We start from the raw sequence: 20430 nt of genomic DNA, 5'->3' as shown, positions 1-20430 counted from the left end.
ACAACAGTTAGGCACGTCCGATAGCAAAAGGTTGAAGATGATCAAAGAAATAACTCCATGATTACTGGAAACACTCTTACAAGTGCATTCTACATTCCCTCTCTTTCTCCCTCTTCAAAAAACTGCATGAAGATTGAAAAGGAATGTTTAGTTGTCCACAGAAAGGTATTTAGAATATTTGTATGCCTTTAGAATGTAAAAGAGTGTTTAGAAAAGAATAAACTATCTACTTAAATGCTCATGCTCATGGTATAGACTATTCAGTCATCTGCTGTACAGGCTCAAGGCATCTGCTGAAGTGGCTGTTGTTCACTATATCTCGGATATAAAACAAAATCAAGGAAATAATAGCCTTGTAATGAGATGTATAATGATATATCTGTTGGATTAAGCTGACTGTGTGGACAGGATCTATTATACTTCATCATTGTAATGAAATAACTGCCTACTGTGGAAGAAGTGAGGAGGTGGTGTATTCTGACTAGTTCTGAATGAAGTAACTATGATCAGCTAGGTTTGAAAACCTATAATTGTCTTAAAAAGATCTATAAAAAGACCTAAAAATATCCAGAAGAGGGCTTGAAAATGGCGAAAGGGACGTAAAAACTCAATCCAAATTCATTCATAATTTTAGTATTAATTACATATTTAATGAAGACCTAATGTTTTAAAATGCAAAATTCTGATAGTATGCAAAGATATATGAGAGAGTATATATATTTTAGAATAACGTAATTTTTTTAAAAAGGAATTCCGTGTTGGTTAAAGAAAAAAGTACTTGCGGAATTCAGAATGAAATATTATTTCCACCTGGAATGAATAGCAAACTCACAATGGACATCCTGGGGAAAGAAATTGAAATTAGTGTAACTTGAATCATATTTGGCTTAACCACACTAGGGTTACAATAATTTGAATTCGGAAACCTTAGTGCAGTTGGCTTTGCAGTAGCCTATATCAAAATAAATATCTCCAGGTTCTTAAGTATAAAGGATGGTCAGTTTTCAGACAGCACATTGTGATATCTCGAGAATCTTCTCTCCACATCAACTGATGTTAAAGGTTCATACTTTGTTGAAGTGCGATCTTTCTCTTCAGATACACTCAAATTTTTCTCCTTCCAGTATTTCACTTATCTTGCATGTAATTTGATACCCCTTGTTTGTTCATTTCATTTCATTTTCTCTCTTTTTTTAGATTTGGTTCAGATATATTTATTTACTAGAGAAAAGATGTTCAAAAGGTGATGGATGAACTAATGATGATTCAAATTGAGAATGGGCAGTAAAAATGTAGTTGAAAGAAGTTAATTTGCACAAAATGCCGTTAAGCCTTAAAAAGGCTGAGAAAGGACCAATCAGGTAAAAAACACAAAAAAAGAACAAATTAAGCCCACCATTTTCTGGTCTATAATGACCCAGAATGAATATATATATTATGTTGGGCCTCGTCTTCGGAAATAAAAATCCTCAACTTCCAAGCCCTAATAATCACCTTTTCACTCTTAACAGAATCATTGTCATTAATGAAGAATAAGGGCATAAAAATAGAAGGCACTAAAATATGCAGATTTTCATATTTGAATAAAGAATGAGTGTGGCTTGAAAAGAGAACTTGAAGACGTAGTGGTGAACATCTGTAAGAAGGATTGGGTTGCATATAAATGCTACCTGGGGCAAGAGAACTAAAAGACTAACAAGAAAAGTTATAATTGAAGGGATAGAATTTGAAAGGGTATGAGACTTGAGTGATTTAGAAAGCAAACTTGTCTGCAGTAGCAAGATACAAGCTCATCTAAGAACAAGGATGTAGAAAAATGGACTGTTTCATCATTTTGATATAATAAGACAGTGGAATATAAGAAACAAAGCCAAAACACTCAGATATATTGCCATTTGATAAATTATTACCTGTGTCTTGGCTTTTAAAAGAAGATGCATATCGTTTCTTCTTATCATATCAAACAGTTATAATGTGAGCTCCCACAGCAATCGGAACAACATCAGGGGGAAAGCATAGCTCCTGCCACTCACAAACATGTTCGTCATATGTTCACCAACTGCAAACCACAAGTCATCAAGTCAAATTAAATATTGTTTCATCTGTAAACACCCAAGTTTCATCTGTAAATACCAAGTATAAAACATAGTCTCCACTTTGTACCAATGTATGCTCGGAGTCCTGTGCAAACTTCATAGCTAAACATACCCAACACTCATTTGGGGTATTCCCATTGGTCATTAGTAATTGATTTATACAAACTACATTGAAATCATATTCCGGTTCTTCCAACATCTTCCTCAGACATGCTGAAGATCCTGTTTCCACTGGTGATACTATTATAATAGAATTTTGCTAACTGTACTCCATGCAGTGAAAGAAAAATAAATAAGATTAATGCGACTTGATTTCTAATTTATTGAACTATTAACTGTGTGTAGGTAAGTATCAGACAATATTTATTTACCTCTACAGTGTAATATGAAGAGAAGGGGGGGGGGAGACTGTAAACAACATAGATGGTTTAATCAACGTTCTGATGCCATAGGCTATGAGTTGTTGCCCAATTTACACAAGCTGCCCTATGATGTGGTTTAAGAGGAGCTTTTGGCATGTGTCTCCTTGATATCAGTTCTCCATTATGCAGCTGATTTTGCATCACCTGACTGACACGTTCGCTCCAGTGGCCCTCCGAAGATCCTGGCGGAACAACGTGGCAGTAGAAGTGGGCCTCTAACAGACTTGCTGAATGCAACAAGTACCGATCCTCTCTGCGAGTTATTTTGCGTGGACGTCCTGTCTGTTGCCGATCAGCAACCGGTTGTGTTTCCCTGAACTTTTCCAAAACTGTGAATATGTCATTTTGACTCATTCCAACACGAGCAGCGAAAGCCACTTTTCACCATCCTTCTTGTAGCAAGGTCACAATTCATATGTGGTCAGTAGCAGAAATGGATTCTTGTGTCATGTTTTCCTCAGTCCCACATGTGCTGTCTAAACTCCACCAGGGCCAATAACTTACTGTTAGGTCCCTTAAAACCGGCCGAGTTGGCAGTGCGGTTAGGGGCGCGCAGCTGTGAGCTTGCATCCAGGAGATAGTAGGTTCAAACCCCACTGTCGGCAGCCCTGAAGATGATTTTCCGTGGTTTCCCATTTTTACACCAGGCAGATGTTGGGGCTGTACCTTAATTAAGGCCAAGGCCGCTTCCTTCCCACTCCTAGGCCTTACGGTGCGACGTAAAGCAATTAGCAAAACAAAACAAAAATGGCCCATTAAAACAGCAGTCGTCATCAACCAACATATGCTCCACCAATCTTACAAGTGACGTTAAACTGACCAACGCAGCAAATGCTTCGTATCGGACAAATATCAAACCCGATTTGGGTGTAGCATCACTATGCGTCTCAGACATCGGCCTACAGTGCATACAGTAAAAAAAAAATTAGAGGCTGAAACCGTGTGAAATCATAAAATTTTTGAGCAGTGTAAATGTAGATAATGTGCAGTAACCATACCAATTAGTTGAGACAAACAGGAAAAATACAGACAAAAACAAAATATGATCATATGAAGATTTATTTCACACTATAATAAGAAATGTGATATTTTATTTTAATCACTTCTTTTACCCACTGAAACACTGAATGTACGAGTTTCTTGCACATTTCTTTCTCCTCTGGGCCATACTACCACGCTTGAATGACAGTCTTGATTATCTTAAGTTTGGTGGTGCAGTTCAACCTAGATCTGAGTTTTGACAGTGGTTCTCAAATTTTCTGTCAGATTCAGGCCAGTAAAATACTGTCGGTTTTTCATTGGTGAAGAAGGACTTGGTGAACTTAAAGAGTTGTGGCAGGTAGCCAGATCTTCCTGAAACAGCACCATCACCGTCAGGAAACTGCCTATGCATTGTTGGAATCAATTTTTTTTTTTTTTTTTTTTTTTTTTTTTTTTTTTTTTTGTAATTCTTCAATGTACTTCTTATTGTTCATCATTTGGTGAATGAAGTGTGTAAGGTTTCTGGTCCAGAAGCTGTAAAATAGCCCCAAAACATCACCTTTGGTGCCTAGTCAGTGTAGCCAGTATGAAGAGTTCCTTAAGCGTGCACCAAACAGAATTTCGCAGTACCCATGAATTTTTCTCCACTGCTCCACAGACTGCATTTTGTATTTCACAACCTCAAGTACAGATATTGCACAGTGTATTTGTTAAGCTATACAGTAATAATAGTATAATAATAATAGTTCAGTATCTTCCATTAGATTCATTATTTTGCAATTATCCTTAGGTCCTGCTCCAGGACTATTTGCCAGCATACCAGGGCTTCCACAAGACTCGGGTGGCTCACAAGATGGCGTCCAAGGTAGGATGGACTTCTTTTTGTTATTTCTTCAGGTGTTTTAACACTGGCATTACATCAAGGCTGTGTATTAATGTTTATCATCAGTATGGTTCATGAAATTTATGCTAGATTCTAAGTTTACAGGTCCTTGTATAGTTGCTGTTGTATTAGTATGAGTAGTAGATTATGTTATGGTGGCAATTCTATGGCCTGATATTCTAGAAATATTATATTAACTGAGCTTAGGAAAATACTCTATATAACTTCATTCTGAGAACTAGTAGGTAACTATAATATTTCTGGGTTTCTTTATATAGGAAATACAGATCCATCTGTTGTAACGTCTACTTGCTTTCCTGAAATCATGATGTACTCAGTAATTCAATTTTATAATTGTTGTCTGTACCTTTAAATGCTCCCTCCCTGTCCATCCCTGTGTAACGGCTTAGTGGCATCTTGCTGTAGTATTGCTGATGGCCCGCCTGCAGGAATCTCTGTTTTCGGCTTGGTGACTTTGTTTGCTGTAGGCTCATACCAGTCAGTCTCGTAATCTGGTCGTAACTTTACCCTCTGTGACGACTCTTTCCATTTGCTCTGGTCTTTTGGTAGTATGACCAAAGTACTCAAGTTGTTTTTGCCCAATAAGGATCGACGGTCTTGTTCTGACACCCAGCTGTTTCAGGATTGAATCATTATTTCATTGTGCCTTTGGTGTTTGGACTAATCTAATATAGCTCCACATTTCTATAGCATCAATTTCCGGCTATCAGCTATCTTCATTGTCCAAGTTTCCATTGCAAAGTTTTTGGTTTTTTTTTAAGAAGGAAGCCATACTTTTCAGTGTCCACTCAGCTAATGTAACTTTAAAGTTTTTAAGTCTGTCAAACACTAATTATAACACCTACAACACTATAACATATCTGTGAAAAAAAAAAAAATATATATATATTAAACTGTATATGTTGCAGTAGGGAAGATCTAGAGTTCTCAGTTCTCATGAATGAGTTTTACCTTGGTAGTGATAAAGGTGTTTTTCCAAATATGAAAAGTTTTCTGTTGAATTCGTCACCATCGCTATGCACCAACGGATCTCAGGCACACAATCTCCGGTATTAGTGACAATACAATTAAATGCTATTTAATTCAGAGAAGTGAACCTCTGTGCTGAAATCTTTGTTGCCTGAAACATTACTTTTTGATATCCTATTTATTAACATGTGTTACATAAAATCATGTTTCTGCATTCTTTTAAGTATCCATATTATGAAATTTTCATCCTGCAGTCTCACTTGCAGCCGTTGTTGAAAGAACATTCATATAAATTCATTTAATTTTTACGGTAGAAAGTGTATTAAGTACTCGTATTAGGTGAAAGAATACACTAGCCAACATGATTTTGTGGTAAAATAGAAAATATGTAATTTTTATGGAAATCGCTGCCGTGATTCCGAAAATGATGCTATATTTTTTCCTATCACGTCTAGTTTTGACACAATTCGGTGTTTTAGTATCTGCATGAATTCGTAAGATGTAATGTTGACATGTTCTGGGGCAACATTTTTTTAGAATACAACTATGTGATTTGATTTGTTATTGTTTGCATTTTATTATAGATTTATTGCTGTCTAAATTTTCATTTTGTAGTTGGGGGATTCATGGTAAATTCATAACAAACTTCCCCAGATACGCAATAGACCGCAAGGTATGTAGGATGATCTGATAAGGTACTTAGAGCTAACCAAAGAAAAAAGTGAATTACTTGGTTCAAGATTGCGCGAAAAAAATATGTTGGCACACGGTGTTACATTTTCCTGGTACCGAAATCGTGACAAAGAATTCCGAAAGTATTATACTCAAGAAGATGAAATTGTACTTTGTACGGATGTTTCGAATCATCTACGTCAATTGGGAAAGAAAGAGTATGATCCTATTAACTGGCGTTTGTTTTTACTCTTCCAAAAGAAGTTTAAAGGCTGTTTTGCTTCATAATACAAATGTTATGGCATCCGTACCACTTGCACACTCCACAAAAAATGTCTGAAACATACGGGACCTTAAAGTTGGTGTTTGAAAAAATTAAATAGCACGAGCATGGGTGGCAAATTTGCGGTGATTTGAAGATCATTGGATTGTTGCTGGGACAACAAAAAGGCTACACAAAATTTCCCTGTTTACTATGCGAATGGGATAGCAGGGCACGGGATAAACATTGGGATACAGTGAATTGGCCAGAAAGGAAACAACTACAACCAGGATCCAAAAATGTCTTGAATGTAAGTCTTATTGACCGTGAAAAAAATTCTACTTCCACCCTTGGACATCAAATTAGGATTGATGAAACAGTATGTCAAGGCATTAGATAAAAGTAGCCTATGCTTTGAATATATATCCACTAAATTTTCCTCATTATCAGATGCAAAATTCAAAAAACGTGTATTTGATGGACCACAGATTCGTAAACTGATGAAGGATAACAATTTGAGAAGGAAGCATGGAATACATTCAAAGATGTAGTGACTAAATTCCTTGGCAACATTAAGGACCCTCAATACAAAGAAATTGTAAGGAAAATGTTGGTAAAGTTTAAGGGACTCGGTTGTAATATGAGTCTTAAGCTTCATTTCTTAGCTTCGCATCTGGAATATTTCCTTCCAAATGTAGGAGCTGTCAGTGAAGAACAAGGTGAAAGGTTTCACCAGGATCTCAATGATGCAGAACGACTCTTATCAGGGGCGCTGGGATGTGAATATGATGGCCGATTACTATTGGTCGATTGCACGGGACAACCCTTCTAGAGATCATTCAAGAACTTAAAAAACCCGGAAATTCCTCGGAAAACGGAAAAAGTCGGAGTTGTGAACCTAACCTGCACATAATGTAAGTAACAGAACTATGTATTTTAACCATGTACTTTTTATTCAAGGTACGGATATATTTATTTAAAAGCAACTGTACAGCCGAAACTAAATAGGCGCTTATGCTTCAGTTTCATGAATTTCAATATACATCAAAAATATAATACAAACCATCTACTTGCTTACAAAGCAGCAATTATGTGTATTTAATGCATTAAAAATATGATTACGTTTTGCAAGCTGAAATTTACATTAATATATCATATTTAATCAATACTAAGTATCAACAACTTTACGTAAGAAAAAAAATAACCTTTTGTAAAATTGCCACTAAACCAGACGTGATACGCCAAAATTAATTTTTTTTCTCGAATTCTCCGTTAAGAAATTCATTAAAACCACCTATTTTTGTTTTTACCGCACAAAAAAAAAAGTTTCTTTGCAGGCTAGTGATATTTATTATCTGCTGCAAGGAGTAAAATGTGTCAGTTGTTGCTGTTTCAAGGGGGGGGGGGAAAGCATCTCATTGGGAGCAAATGAAAAATGGTACTAATTCTAGTAATTTTGGTAAATGGGGCTGATAACCTAGCTGTTAGGCATCTTTAAACAACAAACAAACAAAATGTTGGTAATGTGGAGATGAAATAAAAGTAGAAGCTATGGGAGTAGGACATGTGATTGCTGTTTTTTTCCATAGTTAGAATTCAAAGTCTTGGATTACAAGAACTAATTAGTCAAACCATGATATCATGAACCTCTATTACTCAAATTTTCGATTTTCTCGCCGTGTGTCCTTTCAGTGTGTGTATTTATTCCTCCATTACCTAAAATTTGATTTAGCGTATTTCTCGATTTCTCCTATCAAAAGTCTCCTCCATAGAAGCGGAAAATATTCTTTTAACTCTGATTTTGTACAATATTAACACTAGGACCGCCGAAACATACTGTATACTTAGAACCACCGATGCGGTCATTTTGACCGCTGTATTGGAATTATTATTTTTATTCTCAATACGTATAGTAACTCATAATCATCATTTCAAATATGTATTCCTAAGTTTATAAAACATTAATTATGCGATCTAACACGGAAAAGATTCAAATTATTCAATAGTATTGCAAATGTAATATTATCCTCATTTTCTACAAACACAAAAACGTTTCTATAAAACACACTTATCTAGTAAACAAATATTGTTTTTACTTCAGATTCTTTTAGTCTAAATGGTTATTACTCATTATCAGAAAATAAAATTACTGTAACATTTCATTTAGTGCAATTTATGACCTGAAACATGTTTGCCAAATCCACGTACCACAACATATTTGTCTCTTTCTTTTCCTTCAGTGTATTTGCACACACTGATGCAATCCTGCCTCTTTTGAAGCAGGAACTACACACTGCAAACTTAGTTGTGTACTTTGAGCAAGAACCACACGCCGGTCGAGTTGGCCGTGCAGTTAGGAGTGCGCAGCTGTGAGTTCGCATCCGGGAGATAGTGGGTTTGAATTCCACTATCGGCAGCCCTGAAGATGGTTTTCCCTGGTTTCCCATTTTCACACCAGGCAAATGCTGGGGCTGTTCTTTAATTAAAGCCACAGCCGCTTCTTTCCCATTCCTAGGCCTTCCCTGTCCCATCGTCTCCATAAGACCTATCTGTGTCGGTGCGACGTAAAGCAAAAAAAAAAAAAAAGCAAGAACCACGCACTCGCTGTTTGCACTTTCTTCATTTGGCATTGCCTATTCTGTACATTTCCTTCCACAGGCTCCCTAAATTCGGCTTCCGTATCCACAGACTTAGTTTTCGATCCTATATACCCCATACGGAGCTCCTCTGCTAGCTTCAGGATGTAATTTCGGCGACTGATCTTCTTCCCTGTCACTTTTTGAAAATGATCCAGGAGTTGATAGCTGCCAAGTCAAGAATATTATGAAATACATGAACTTCATGTAACGGATCGAACAGTATATTTTCTTCCCATTTGATCCACCATGTCCATACCATATTTTTTATTGTTGTAGAAGACTTCTGTTTTGGGAATCCTTTTGGGATTAGCTTGAAGCTCGACTTCTGATTGCAAAATACTGTATAGAAGGACATTCTTGTTTCGTTTACCTTGATAAACAGTAATTGTGTCATTGGAATGTTTCAGGAAAGTTGAGTCATAAAGACTAGCTTTCATAGCCTTCACAGCTTTAGGAATTTCTCTCCTTGATCGTCTAATGGTTCCAACAATAATCGTACCATTATTTTTCAACTTCTTACCAAGGTTCACTGTTGTAAAGAAAGTTGTCTATGGTCACTTTTCGCCCTTTCTTTTGAAATGGCTCCACTAACTTCATTACTATACTTTCGGGAGGAGTCTCGTCACATGGTCTGAGGTCGCCTTTTCCTAGGTAAGGAAATCCATTGCACGGAAACTTTGAGTCAATGTCCACAAGAAGACAAAACTTAATTCCTGATTTATCTGGTTTGTTGAGCATGTACTGTAAAAATGGACACCTTGTTTTGCTTGGAAAAAGCTGCTCATCAGCAGGCAGATTTTCACCTGGAATATAAGTCAATTGACAATTTTCAATGAATATGTTCCATATTTTTGATACTAACGCAAATTTATCAGTCTTCAGTCGTTCTAATTTGGTCATTCTGACGTCGAAACGCAAAAATATTTCGATTTCTCTAAAACAGTTCCTCCCCATTGTTTCACTGAAGAATGGTGCCCCTCCGCCCCCACTATTTAGAGCAGAGTTCATCAAGTTTAGTGCTATTGGCTCCAAGTACACCATGATCATACACCAAGACAATGAATGCCTGCAGTTTTCTAAACTTACACTCCACAATTTATCTCCTAAAACATGTTTTGGTTCAGTTTCCGTACAGTGTTTGATGTGTTTCAATATAGATTCATCAATAAAAATATTCCATGCACACGCTAGACTCTCGTTAGAAACACACCGCTTTGAATATGGAGTAGATCCTGGATTTTCTTTCAATATGTTGTGACAAGCCATCCTGCCAGGTGTAGTCTTCACAAACTCTCCTACAGTCCACTCCATGATGCCATCTGTACCTAGTAATGTATTACTTGGTGCTGGGAGGCTTGTGTTGATGCGTCCCTTCTTATTTCCAGCTTTTTGTATTACATTTCCTACTACTGTAATAGAACAATTGAAAACTTTCAGTTTTCGGCCTATACCAGGCACATAATTGCAGTCTAAATGCTGAATTTCAGTACCAAAGTTGAAATGTGGACATCAAGATAACGTATATCATTAGGGAATTGTGACAGCAGAAGAATGTTCGCTACTCTTAGAGGAGAGAGACCCATTAGCCGCCTTTAGAAAAATGAATAAAGAAGAGAATGAACAATGGCCGTAGATAGACTGTCAGAGTTTCATAGTTGTGCTTACATTATTGCAGGGAGAATAATTATAAACAAATGTTATCTCAACCAAAGGAATAAGCAGATATTCTAACACATTTTATTATGATAATCAATACAGCGGTCAAAATGACCGCTCCGGCGATTCTAGGTATACTCGTTATCTACATCCTAACTAACGACGCAAAATTAATTAAATTTAATATGGATGATTCTGACCGGTAATCAGGAAAAGTCACTGAAGCTCTTGCAATATGACAGAAAATGTGGTCAAAATAGGGCTTTGAAAACGTGTAGCGGTCATTTTGACCGCTCTGGCAGTTCTAGTGTTAACTGTGCTATGCAGATAAAGATATTGTCAACATTAGTCCTGAGTGGGGGAAAAAGGTGATGGTACAGCATTTATAGTTCGTGTGTTTGTTAATTTACTATTGTACACCTTTCCGACTGACCTCGGTATGTTTATATAGCAGCTTATTTTTCTGCGCCTTGTGCATTGATTGTACTGAACTTACCCGAGACATGAAGGGGAATATATGATAAGGGTCTATACGGGCCATCCCAGTGCATAACATCAGTACCAGGAATACCTGCTGTGTCCTCTTGTCTGGTCATTCAGTGTCTGCTTATAGCCTTGCATGTGTAAAGTATGCAGAAATGCAAAGTCTCAGTGAAAAGATTCCAATTCATAAATGAAGTGGAGAAGGGTCAGGAAAAGAGGAATGATATTGCAGCTGAGTTCAGAATTCCTCAGCACACTATCTACAATACTCAAATGATAAGTCAGGGTTCACCTGGTAGTCGATGAACCAAGATTTACACCACAGCAGAAAAGACTTAAAACATGAGGTTTTCCAGAGTTTGATGAAGCAGTGATTCAGTGAAGGACCCATGTGAGAGAGAAAAACATTCCAATCACCAGTAGTGTTGTAATTAAAGTGTTAAAATACTTTGAGTTTGTTTTTATATGGTTAAATACGAGGGGATACCCAAAAATAACCAGAATAACTTTGCCATGACCGAAGCTTGTGTAGTACGCATTCCTGCCACTAGATGTGTATAGCGCAACTCATTGCCAGTTCTGTGCTGCCTGTGTTGTCGACCTGGCTTGTTTTTGCTAGGGCTGTTTGGTTCTTGTTTCATTTTTTATGATGGCAAGTTTAAGTGTACATCATGCAAACCTTTTATTGGGAAGTTTTAAGGAGATTGCGCAACAGTGTTCGTCAAAAAAAGACCTGATTTGTGGCAGACATGAGACTGGTTCTTCCACCACGACAACACACCTGCACACACAGCCATCTCTGTTAGACAGTTTTTGGCTAAAAATGACACGATTCCACTGCCCCACGCCTGACATGGCTCTGTGCGACTTTTTCTTATTTCCACACATGAAAAGAGGCATGAAAGGAAACCGATTTGACAACGTTGAAGAAGTCAAGAAAAAAAAATGAGGGAGGAGCTGTCAGCCATTTCTAAAGAAGACTACAAAAAATGTTTCCAACAGTGGAAGTACCGGTGGGACAAATGTATTAGTTGTAATGGAGAGATTTTGAAGGGGATAAGGTTGTTATGTTGTTCTGTCAAACCAGTCTATGGACTGATGACTCCAACAACAACAACAACAACAACAACAACAAGGTTGTTTTGTAAAAAATTTGAAAAGATATAGCTTTTTTAAAAATTCCTGTTTTTCTTGGATACCCCCTTGTAGTACTGTGTACAGTATCAGCCTGTTGATACATATGATTCAATTATGTGCTATACATGCTCTAAAACAGGAATTCTCTATATCTCTAAATTTTGGTAACTTGAAATAAAATTTAGCTCCTGAACTGATGAAAATATTGAGGTTTGACTATTTCATTTTGAATTTAACTTGGTGGTAAATTTGGTACCATGACTTAAATGATCAAGATGGTAGTTGGTATTTTTTTAAACACAATTTTTTTTTGTACCATACATGAATAAATTTAATATTAAATTTTCTCACTTAATTTTAATGATGATTGCTGGCTCTGACATTCTTCTTTTATGTCTGCCAACATTATGATTGAACCTCCATATATTGGTCTTTCCAAGAAATTATACTATAAACTGTTCATCTGTCTTTTCATACGTGCATTTATTTTTTAGAAGATCTCAAATAGAATCCATCACTCAAAAACGTGTGAATATTAGTACATTGACTCGTTGTTAAGTCAGTTATGGACTATTCTAGATCTTCTTACATGAACTTCTTCTTGCACCTTGAAGGTTTTTCTGTAATTTAATTACTATCCTATAATTTGCTCATGGCTCAGGATCAAAATATCATGGTTTCATCTACCGAAATTTCCCTACCACATTCAAATACTTTGTCTGTTATTCCAAAAGCTGTGCAGATCACTTGCAATAATGAATACATCCCTCCACGTAGGAATGATGTCGGGAATGGAAAGCGGTCATGCACCTGGGCCAAATCCCCATCACTTGCTGACCTCAGAAAAATGGGGGAAAAGCCAAGGGGAAAAAAATGTTATTAAAACTAGAAAGGACTGTCCAGCTGAAATTTTTTGTTGTCATGGTTTTCAAAGTGGTAATGTTAATTTGATAATAGTAATATGGATGGGTAGTTGAGAATGGAGTAGTTTCCCCAATAATGTTCAATTGTCATAATGTTGGTCGTTGGTCAATTCGTAAGTTTCATACAGGATATAAAAGTCAAATTTCCAAGCATGTCGTGCAAATGCAGCATTCTGTTTCTGTAATATTGAAATTCCTTCTTTGAAATTATGTGTGCTTATACTATATTAAAACTAAGATAGCCTTGATGCAAGTTTGTTGGTCAGTGTTAAAACACCAAATGCATAATGACACTAAAAAATCTGAATGTTCATATTTAGCTATTGTTTTGGTTAGGGCTACCTCAGAATTGTAAAATATATATTAAAATTAAATTAAATTGAAATTTGTTCTTCCTCTATAAGTAGTGAATTTCCAGAGTTTGAAATTCAGGCTGAAATGCCTCTAAGATTTTCTTCTTAGCAAACAGTTCTTGTTATTCTTCCATAATTTTAGCTTAGGTGAGAGACTGAGTAGGTGAACCAGTCTTGTATGATGGAACATGTTGTAAATGTGCCTAATTTTTAAATTTCACTAATCAAGTGTATCCCCAGGGATAGCAGTACCTGTTCCCATCATAAAATATACAAGCAATCTTTTGTGTCAGAATTTAGATTCTACATATCTCCTTGCCACATTAATAAGTATCTCTGTGGCTTAGTTTCCAATGGAGACTGATTTGAACCTCGAGAATCAATTGTTACAGGATTCTTTGGATTTGGTTACAAAGAGAGCCCTGTGCAAAAAGGCTATCATTCCCTGGTAAAAACTGAGGTTCGTGACGTGTCAAATCGCAGAGTGCGGAAGCGATGTATCTATTGCTATGAAGAAAACAAGAAGTCAATGGGCAGTTTTGCAGCAAACTTGAAAACTTCAAGAATTTCAACATTTTGTATTACATGTCCTGGTCAACCATTCATCTGTGTAACGTGTTTTACATTTAAGCACAATATTATTTCATGAGATTATAAACATACGTGAAAGACATTAAACAGTTCTTTATATGATGTTACAGAGAGTTTAGTAGGTAATTGCATTCAGTATCACCATAATTATTTCAGTTCTGGAATAAATGTAATTAACCCTCGTAAACTCAAGCATAAGATAAAGATAAATAGCCCCGTTGTGTTGCAAAAACTGTCAAGTGTAGATGTTGTTGATGTGAACAGCATTTCTTGGAGCAAGAATTGCTTTTTGAAACGGGCTCGCATGATCGATCAAATGCTGTGCCCACCTTTGTTTAAATATATAACATTATGTCATTAGAAATTCATATTTTCTGATATTAGGTTATGATAACAAATTATTCTTAAAACCCCCTAAAATAGTTTGAAGCGGACATCCCGTATTATTGATATATTAAAATATCAGGACAAGGAGAAAAGTAAAATTTGAAAGCACGTATTTAATTTCTTAATGGTGGCAGTTAAAATACTCATGTGAGGACAAAATTCTGATATCTCAGAGCCTCTGGAAATCATAGAAGTAGTAATATTAATACTTTATTAACGGTAATACCATTTTACATAACAGTAGAGAAGAATAAACAAAACAAAACACACTAAAAAGAAAGTTCAATGGAGTATAAGTAGAAAAATTTGTACAGATATATATACACAGGTTATATTACAAGGAAAGTAATAGTCAATTCTGGAGATTATGTACGTGATTTCTAAAGTTTGACAATGAGCAGTTAAATATATCAATATCCACTTTGTTTAGAGATCTTGACATTCGTTCAATTGGCCCATTGAATGCGTAGTTAGTTCTATGCCAATTTGTAGACAATGTATTCTTGAACCTTGTGCGTCTGTCTGGTACGTGTACGTTAATTTTTGCAAGGAATTGTGGACAATTCACCAAGGAATGAAGCAATTTAAAACTGAAGAGTGTATCCAATAATTCACGGCGTTGTGACAGGCTATGCAGATTTAAGGACTGTTGTAGGGATGTATAATTAACATTATCATATGAGAATCGTGCTCTAAATGAATATAAACGAAGAAATTTATGTTGTACTGAATCTAATCTATGGATAGAGGTCTAATGAGAAGGGTTCCAAACAGGTGTACAGTATTCTAGTATAGGGCGTCGGGGCTGATGACCTTCGATGTTAGGCCCCTTTAAACAACAAGCATCATCATCATCAGTATAGGGCGTACCATAGACACATACAGCAATCGATAGATAGCTAAGTTTGAAAATTCTCTAGAATATCTAGTAATGCAACCCAATCTTTGAAATGCTTTCTTACAAATATTTTCAATATGTTCATTAAACGATAGGTTATAACTGAATAAAACACTAAGGTCATTAACTTATGAAACAGGAGTTAGAATGTTATTACTAAATTTGTACTGAAATGATATTTTCATCTTTTAAAAAAAGAATATTATTTTACATTTCTCATGATTAAGTTTCAACCCATTTTGAATACGGTACTTTTCCAGATGATGTAAATCTTCTTGAAGTTTTAAACAATCAAGTGGACAGTTAATTTTCATAAAAAAATTTGCATCATCGCCAAACAAAAGCAATTCAGAATTCTTAAGTATATTTTTAATGTCATTTATGTAGAGAGTAAAAAGTAAGGGCGCAAGGTGAGACCCTTGAGGAACTCCACTGGTAACAATAATAGGCGCAGAAAAATGATTCCTTATTTTAACAATCTGCAGGCGATTTTTAAGATACGATTCAAACCATGAGAGGAGAAGCCCATTAATTCCGTAGCCTGTTAGTTTTTTCAGCAAGATATCGTGGTTGACAGTGTCAAAAGCTTTTGAGAAGTCTGTATAAATGCAGTCCACTTGGGAGTGGTTCTCTATTGCATCCAAGAGGAACTGATAGAATAAAAGAAGATCACTACAGGTTGACCATCCTGAAAAGAATCCATGTTGCTCATCAGTGATGATGTTTCTAAAGAGAGGTGTGATTTTGTCAAGAATTATTTAGTCAAAAATTTTGGAAATATGAGAAGAAATTATAACTGGTCTATATTGTTTTATGTCAGTTTTATCACCGTAACAAATCCTTTCTTTCATTCCACTGGAAAAACGCCTTGGTTTAATGATAAGTTGAACAGATAAAAGAGTGCTTCACATAAAATAAATGAGCAGTACTTGAGTAGGTAAGTTGAAACACCATCAGGTCCTACAGTTTTCTTTAATTCCAGAGATTTCAGTTTGTTGTAAATTTCTGCTTTACTAATGTTTATAACTGATAGATTGACAGAGAAAGGATAATCATATGACATACTACTACTACTCTGATAAGAAGAATAAACAGATGAAAATTGGTTAGCAAAAAGATTGACAATATTTTCTCCAGTATTTGCTGTAACTTCATTAAGATGCATTGTTGAAGGAATATTATTACATGACCTTTTAGAACTTAGATATTGCCAGAATTTCTGTGGATTGGAAGTAATACTTCGTTCACAGTTGGAGACATACATTGTATGGCAAGATTTAGATTCAGACTTGCATTCATTTCTTAATTTCGAGAAATGCTAATAATTACTATTGAGACCTCATATTTTGTACCGCTTGTGTGCTTTCTTCTTTTCAATAATCAGGGACTTCAATTTATGATTAAACCACTTTGGGAATTTGGGAGTCTTAAAATTCCGTATAGGGACGTAAAGTTCCATGCCATAATGTAGTACTGAATAGAAGGTTTCTACTGCTTTATTAATTGATACATTTTGAACATCAACTTCCAGCTGAACTGTGACAAATAATAATTTAGTCCATTATAGTCACCATTTAAAAAGTCAAAATAAAAACTATCTGCAGGCAAGAAATTGTATAGCTCATTTATAGGTAAAGAAATCTGTAATGCTGGGTGGTGTCTATCGAGGGGGACAATGCTTTCATTACTAGATTTTACTTCATTGGAACTGGAGTTACTGAAAACCAAATCAAGAAAGTGATTCAGAAAATTTGAGATAGCATTAAACTGATTTAAACAGAGAAAAGAAAAAGTGTCTATAACTAAGCTGGACTACATAGTGTGGTTGCCTACTGACATAAGGCCAGAAGATGTTTCTTCATTTACTATCTAATTAAGATGTGGTAGATTGTAGTCACCAACAATGAGCAATAAATGGTTGTGAAGATTTGACATAATTTTTTCAACAGCACTGCAATGTTCGAAATATTTTTGGGCAGGAGACTTGGGTGGAAGGTATACAGCACCAATGATTAATTTTGTGGTGTTAAAAGTCAGGGACACAAACAACTGTTCAACTGTGTTAGTGCACAGTATCAGAGTAGGTTTAAACCTCTTGCTAATACAGATCATTAACCCCCCTTCCCCCCCATGGGATGCCTTCCTACTCGTTAAAGAAGACTTATCACTTCTGAAAATTGAATACGTTTCCAGTCCAAGTTCCACATCATTAATTTCATCATTTAAGTTTGTTTCAGTTAATACCATGAAGTCATAGTCAGCTAAACTTTTAAGTTCAGTTCAGTTAGTTTGCTTCAAAGTCCATTTACATTTTGATAGTATCCTCTAAAGTGTTCAACTAACCTTTTTATTGATGTTTTTGGTGCTTTCTTAGTATAGTGTATCTGATCTCTGTGAAATGATTCCCTATCTACATTGTGTATTGTATTCCTGATATAAGTTATACTTTCTAAATCATTTTCTGTATCACTTAAGTTTTTGCCATTAGGATTAGCATCCCCCCTCATTTTCTTAATTAGTTTCCTGAGAGCATTCTGCTTTCTGGAGTATTTCATCGTCCCTCAGTAGACTTCACTTGGAAAATAAAACTTTCTCAATTTTTGTGAGTCCTATTAAGTATTCTTTCTTGGTTTATTGTTTTATCTTCTGAGATGACACTTCCAGCTACTTTAAGTTAGAAACAGATCATAACAGAGTTCCCTCCAGAAAAATATTTGAATCTGTGCCTTTCCTGTTGATAGTCATTTTTACAGTTTGTTTTACATTCTTTAAATTTGCCACTGCAAAGATTTTTCTCCTGCACCTCTACATCATTTGCAAATATTAGTATGTTAGGCTGCTCTTTGCAATGTTCTTTGATTGATTTTATAGTCCGATCTATGATGATTATGAACAGTAGTGGTGACAAGGCACTTCTCTGCTGGACTCCTTTTGGTTTCAGAACAATCTGATCTTCCATCCCCTACTTGGACGTAGCTAAAGCATTTTTGATAAAACATCTTTACTTTATCAATCAGGAAGTTTGGCACACCTATACCTTCTAGACACCCCCAGATTATCTCTATAAGTACACTGTCGTAGGCCTTCTCGATTTCCGTAAACTCCATCATTAAGTTCTTTCTAATATATCAGTGCTTCTCTGTTAGCATTCTTCCTGAAGCCATGTTGCCCCTCCTCCAATTAATGGTTCTACTATATTCCTGATTTTTCTTTCAGTTATCTTCTCCCAAAGTTTACGTGAAGTAGAGTGAAGCCCCTATAATTTCCACATTTCTCCCTGTTCCCATTTTTATAGAGGTGGGATAATGATACCTTTCATCCAGTCCTCTGGTATCTTGTTCTCTTTCCAGATGATTCCATATGTGTGGGGCCAAAAACCTGTAGTCACCTTCGAGACATTCATTTGGAATAACCTTAACATCAGTGATGAACTGGCTAGCACATCTATCAGTTATTTTATAGTCTATTAATGTTCTGTGCTTCCCATCCCAACTGTAGCTTGTGAGCATGTGATTTTATGGTTGTCTCTCTTCTGAAACCAAGAGCTATGCTCAGGTTATTCCATGCACAGAAGTCTATCAGGTTTTCTCCTTCCTGGTTTCTGCCACCATAGTCATGGGGGCCTATGATGTCTTTGCAGCCTTGTCTGTCTGTCCCAGCTTGGGTATTCTGGTCTCTCATAAGTGTAATGTTGTCTTCCTTTATTTGGTCCTCTAGATCTACAAGGAACTGGACTTTTTCATCTGCACGACAGCCTGCCTGTGGGGCATATACTTAGAGAAAGGTATAGAATACCTGGCCAACAAGTAATTTCGTTTTAATGTTTCTATCACTCATATAACATACGTCAGTCTGTACATCAAAATCTTTGTGGAGAACAAGAGCAACTCCATTTCTGCCTTCATTAGGGTTCCCACTCCAGTACAATATATAACTATTTTGTAAGGTTTTCTTTCCTGAACTTTTCCATTTCTTCTCACTCAACCCTAAAACCCTGAGTGTGTGATTGTACAATGAGGTCTACAATTTCTTTACATTTACCAGCAAGGGTGAGGGTATTGAGGATTCCAATTGTGAGCTGTTTCTTCCTGTATAATGTCGGTCTCTTCCTGCATCTCCGATGAGCTTTGGGTTGTTGGGTGACATAAGTTTGTGAGTTGCATGGAGAGTTGTCATGTCTGGTAATTTTAACACTTTTACATTGAGGCTTGTTTTGGTTTTGAAATCAACACACTCATCAACTCTGTACAGCTGGCATACAGGAGGGGTAATCTCCCTTAGCTTTTGACAGTCCGCTGCCACACCTGCAAGGCAGCAGCGTTTGGTGAATTTGTGTGTCATTTCCTACACAGTAGCATCACCAAACCTCCTAAAGGAGAACTCCTTGGCCCTTAGCCGTTGGTTCTCCCTTAGTTTGTCAGATCTCATACTGGCTGCCCAATCCTCGGCCAGACAGTCGCAGATATTATTGTATACTGTTGCGTATGGTAGCAGGGTGTTCCTGGCCTGACCAAATCAGGTCGAAATATGTTCAAATAACAGTTAAACATGAAATTATAGTATTCACAAAACTATATTGAAATGAGAATGATAACATACAAGGCATTAAGGCACCTCACTAAAATTATCAAAGCAATAAATTATTTTTAACTACATGTAGTCCTGTAGTTGACAGGACAGTCACTTAGCATGTGCATGATTACATGTTTATCCACCCCTCATTTACACACACACACACACACACACACACACACACACACAGACACAGACACAGATTTTGAGACACATTAGCGGGCATGCCTCTACCTGTTAGCAGCTTGTTGTGACATACTCACTTCCTTGCTCTGTGTGGCCGTTTGCACTTTTATATCATTTTGCATTATTGCTGATCTTGATTTGATTTCCTTCCTGTATAAAAGAAAGCCATGTATCGGATTGATATTAAAAAACTACTGATAGATGTACAACGCCTTTAAAATATTGCCGGAATGATCTTCATAGCAACTCTCTTTACAGTCTATAGAGTTACTTAGCTGACTTAAACTTTCACATGACTG

General features: G+C 36.3%; 1 protein-coding gene across 11 annotated transcripts in view; it reads left to right on the top strand.

Moving 5' to 3' along the window:
- The window catches only part of LOC136873994 (protein bric-a-brac 1), a 477177-nt gene that overhangs the window by 146695 nt on the left and 310052 nt on the right, over positions 1-20430 (top strand). For 10 of the 11 annotated variants that reach the window (XR_010860207.2, XR_010860208.2, XM_067147435.2 and 7 more), the window contains exon 5: positions 4290-4364. Coding sequence is in view for 9 of the 11 variants with exons in the window: in XM_067147435.2 (XP_067003536.2) it covers positions 4290-4364 (75 nt within the window). In the remaining 2 variants the exon portion in view is untranslated. Of the gene's footprint in view, positions 1-4289; positions 4365-13889; positions 14214-20430 lie in introns of those variants that run through there. The other variant, XM_067147429.2, reaches the window with a different exon arrangement.

The sequence above is a fragment of the Anabrus simplex genome, chromosome 5 (genome assembly GCF_040414725.1).
Source record: "Anabrus simplex isolate iqAnaSimp1 chromosome 5, ASM4041472v1, whole genome shotgun sequence".
Classification (NCBI taxonomy): Eukaryota; Metazoa; Arthropoda; class Insecta; order Orthoptera; family Tettigoniidae; genus Anabrus; species Anabrus simplex.
This window is presented reverse-complemented; position numbering and strand designations above follow the sequence as displayed.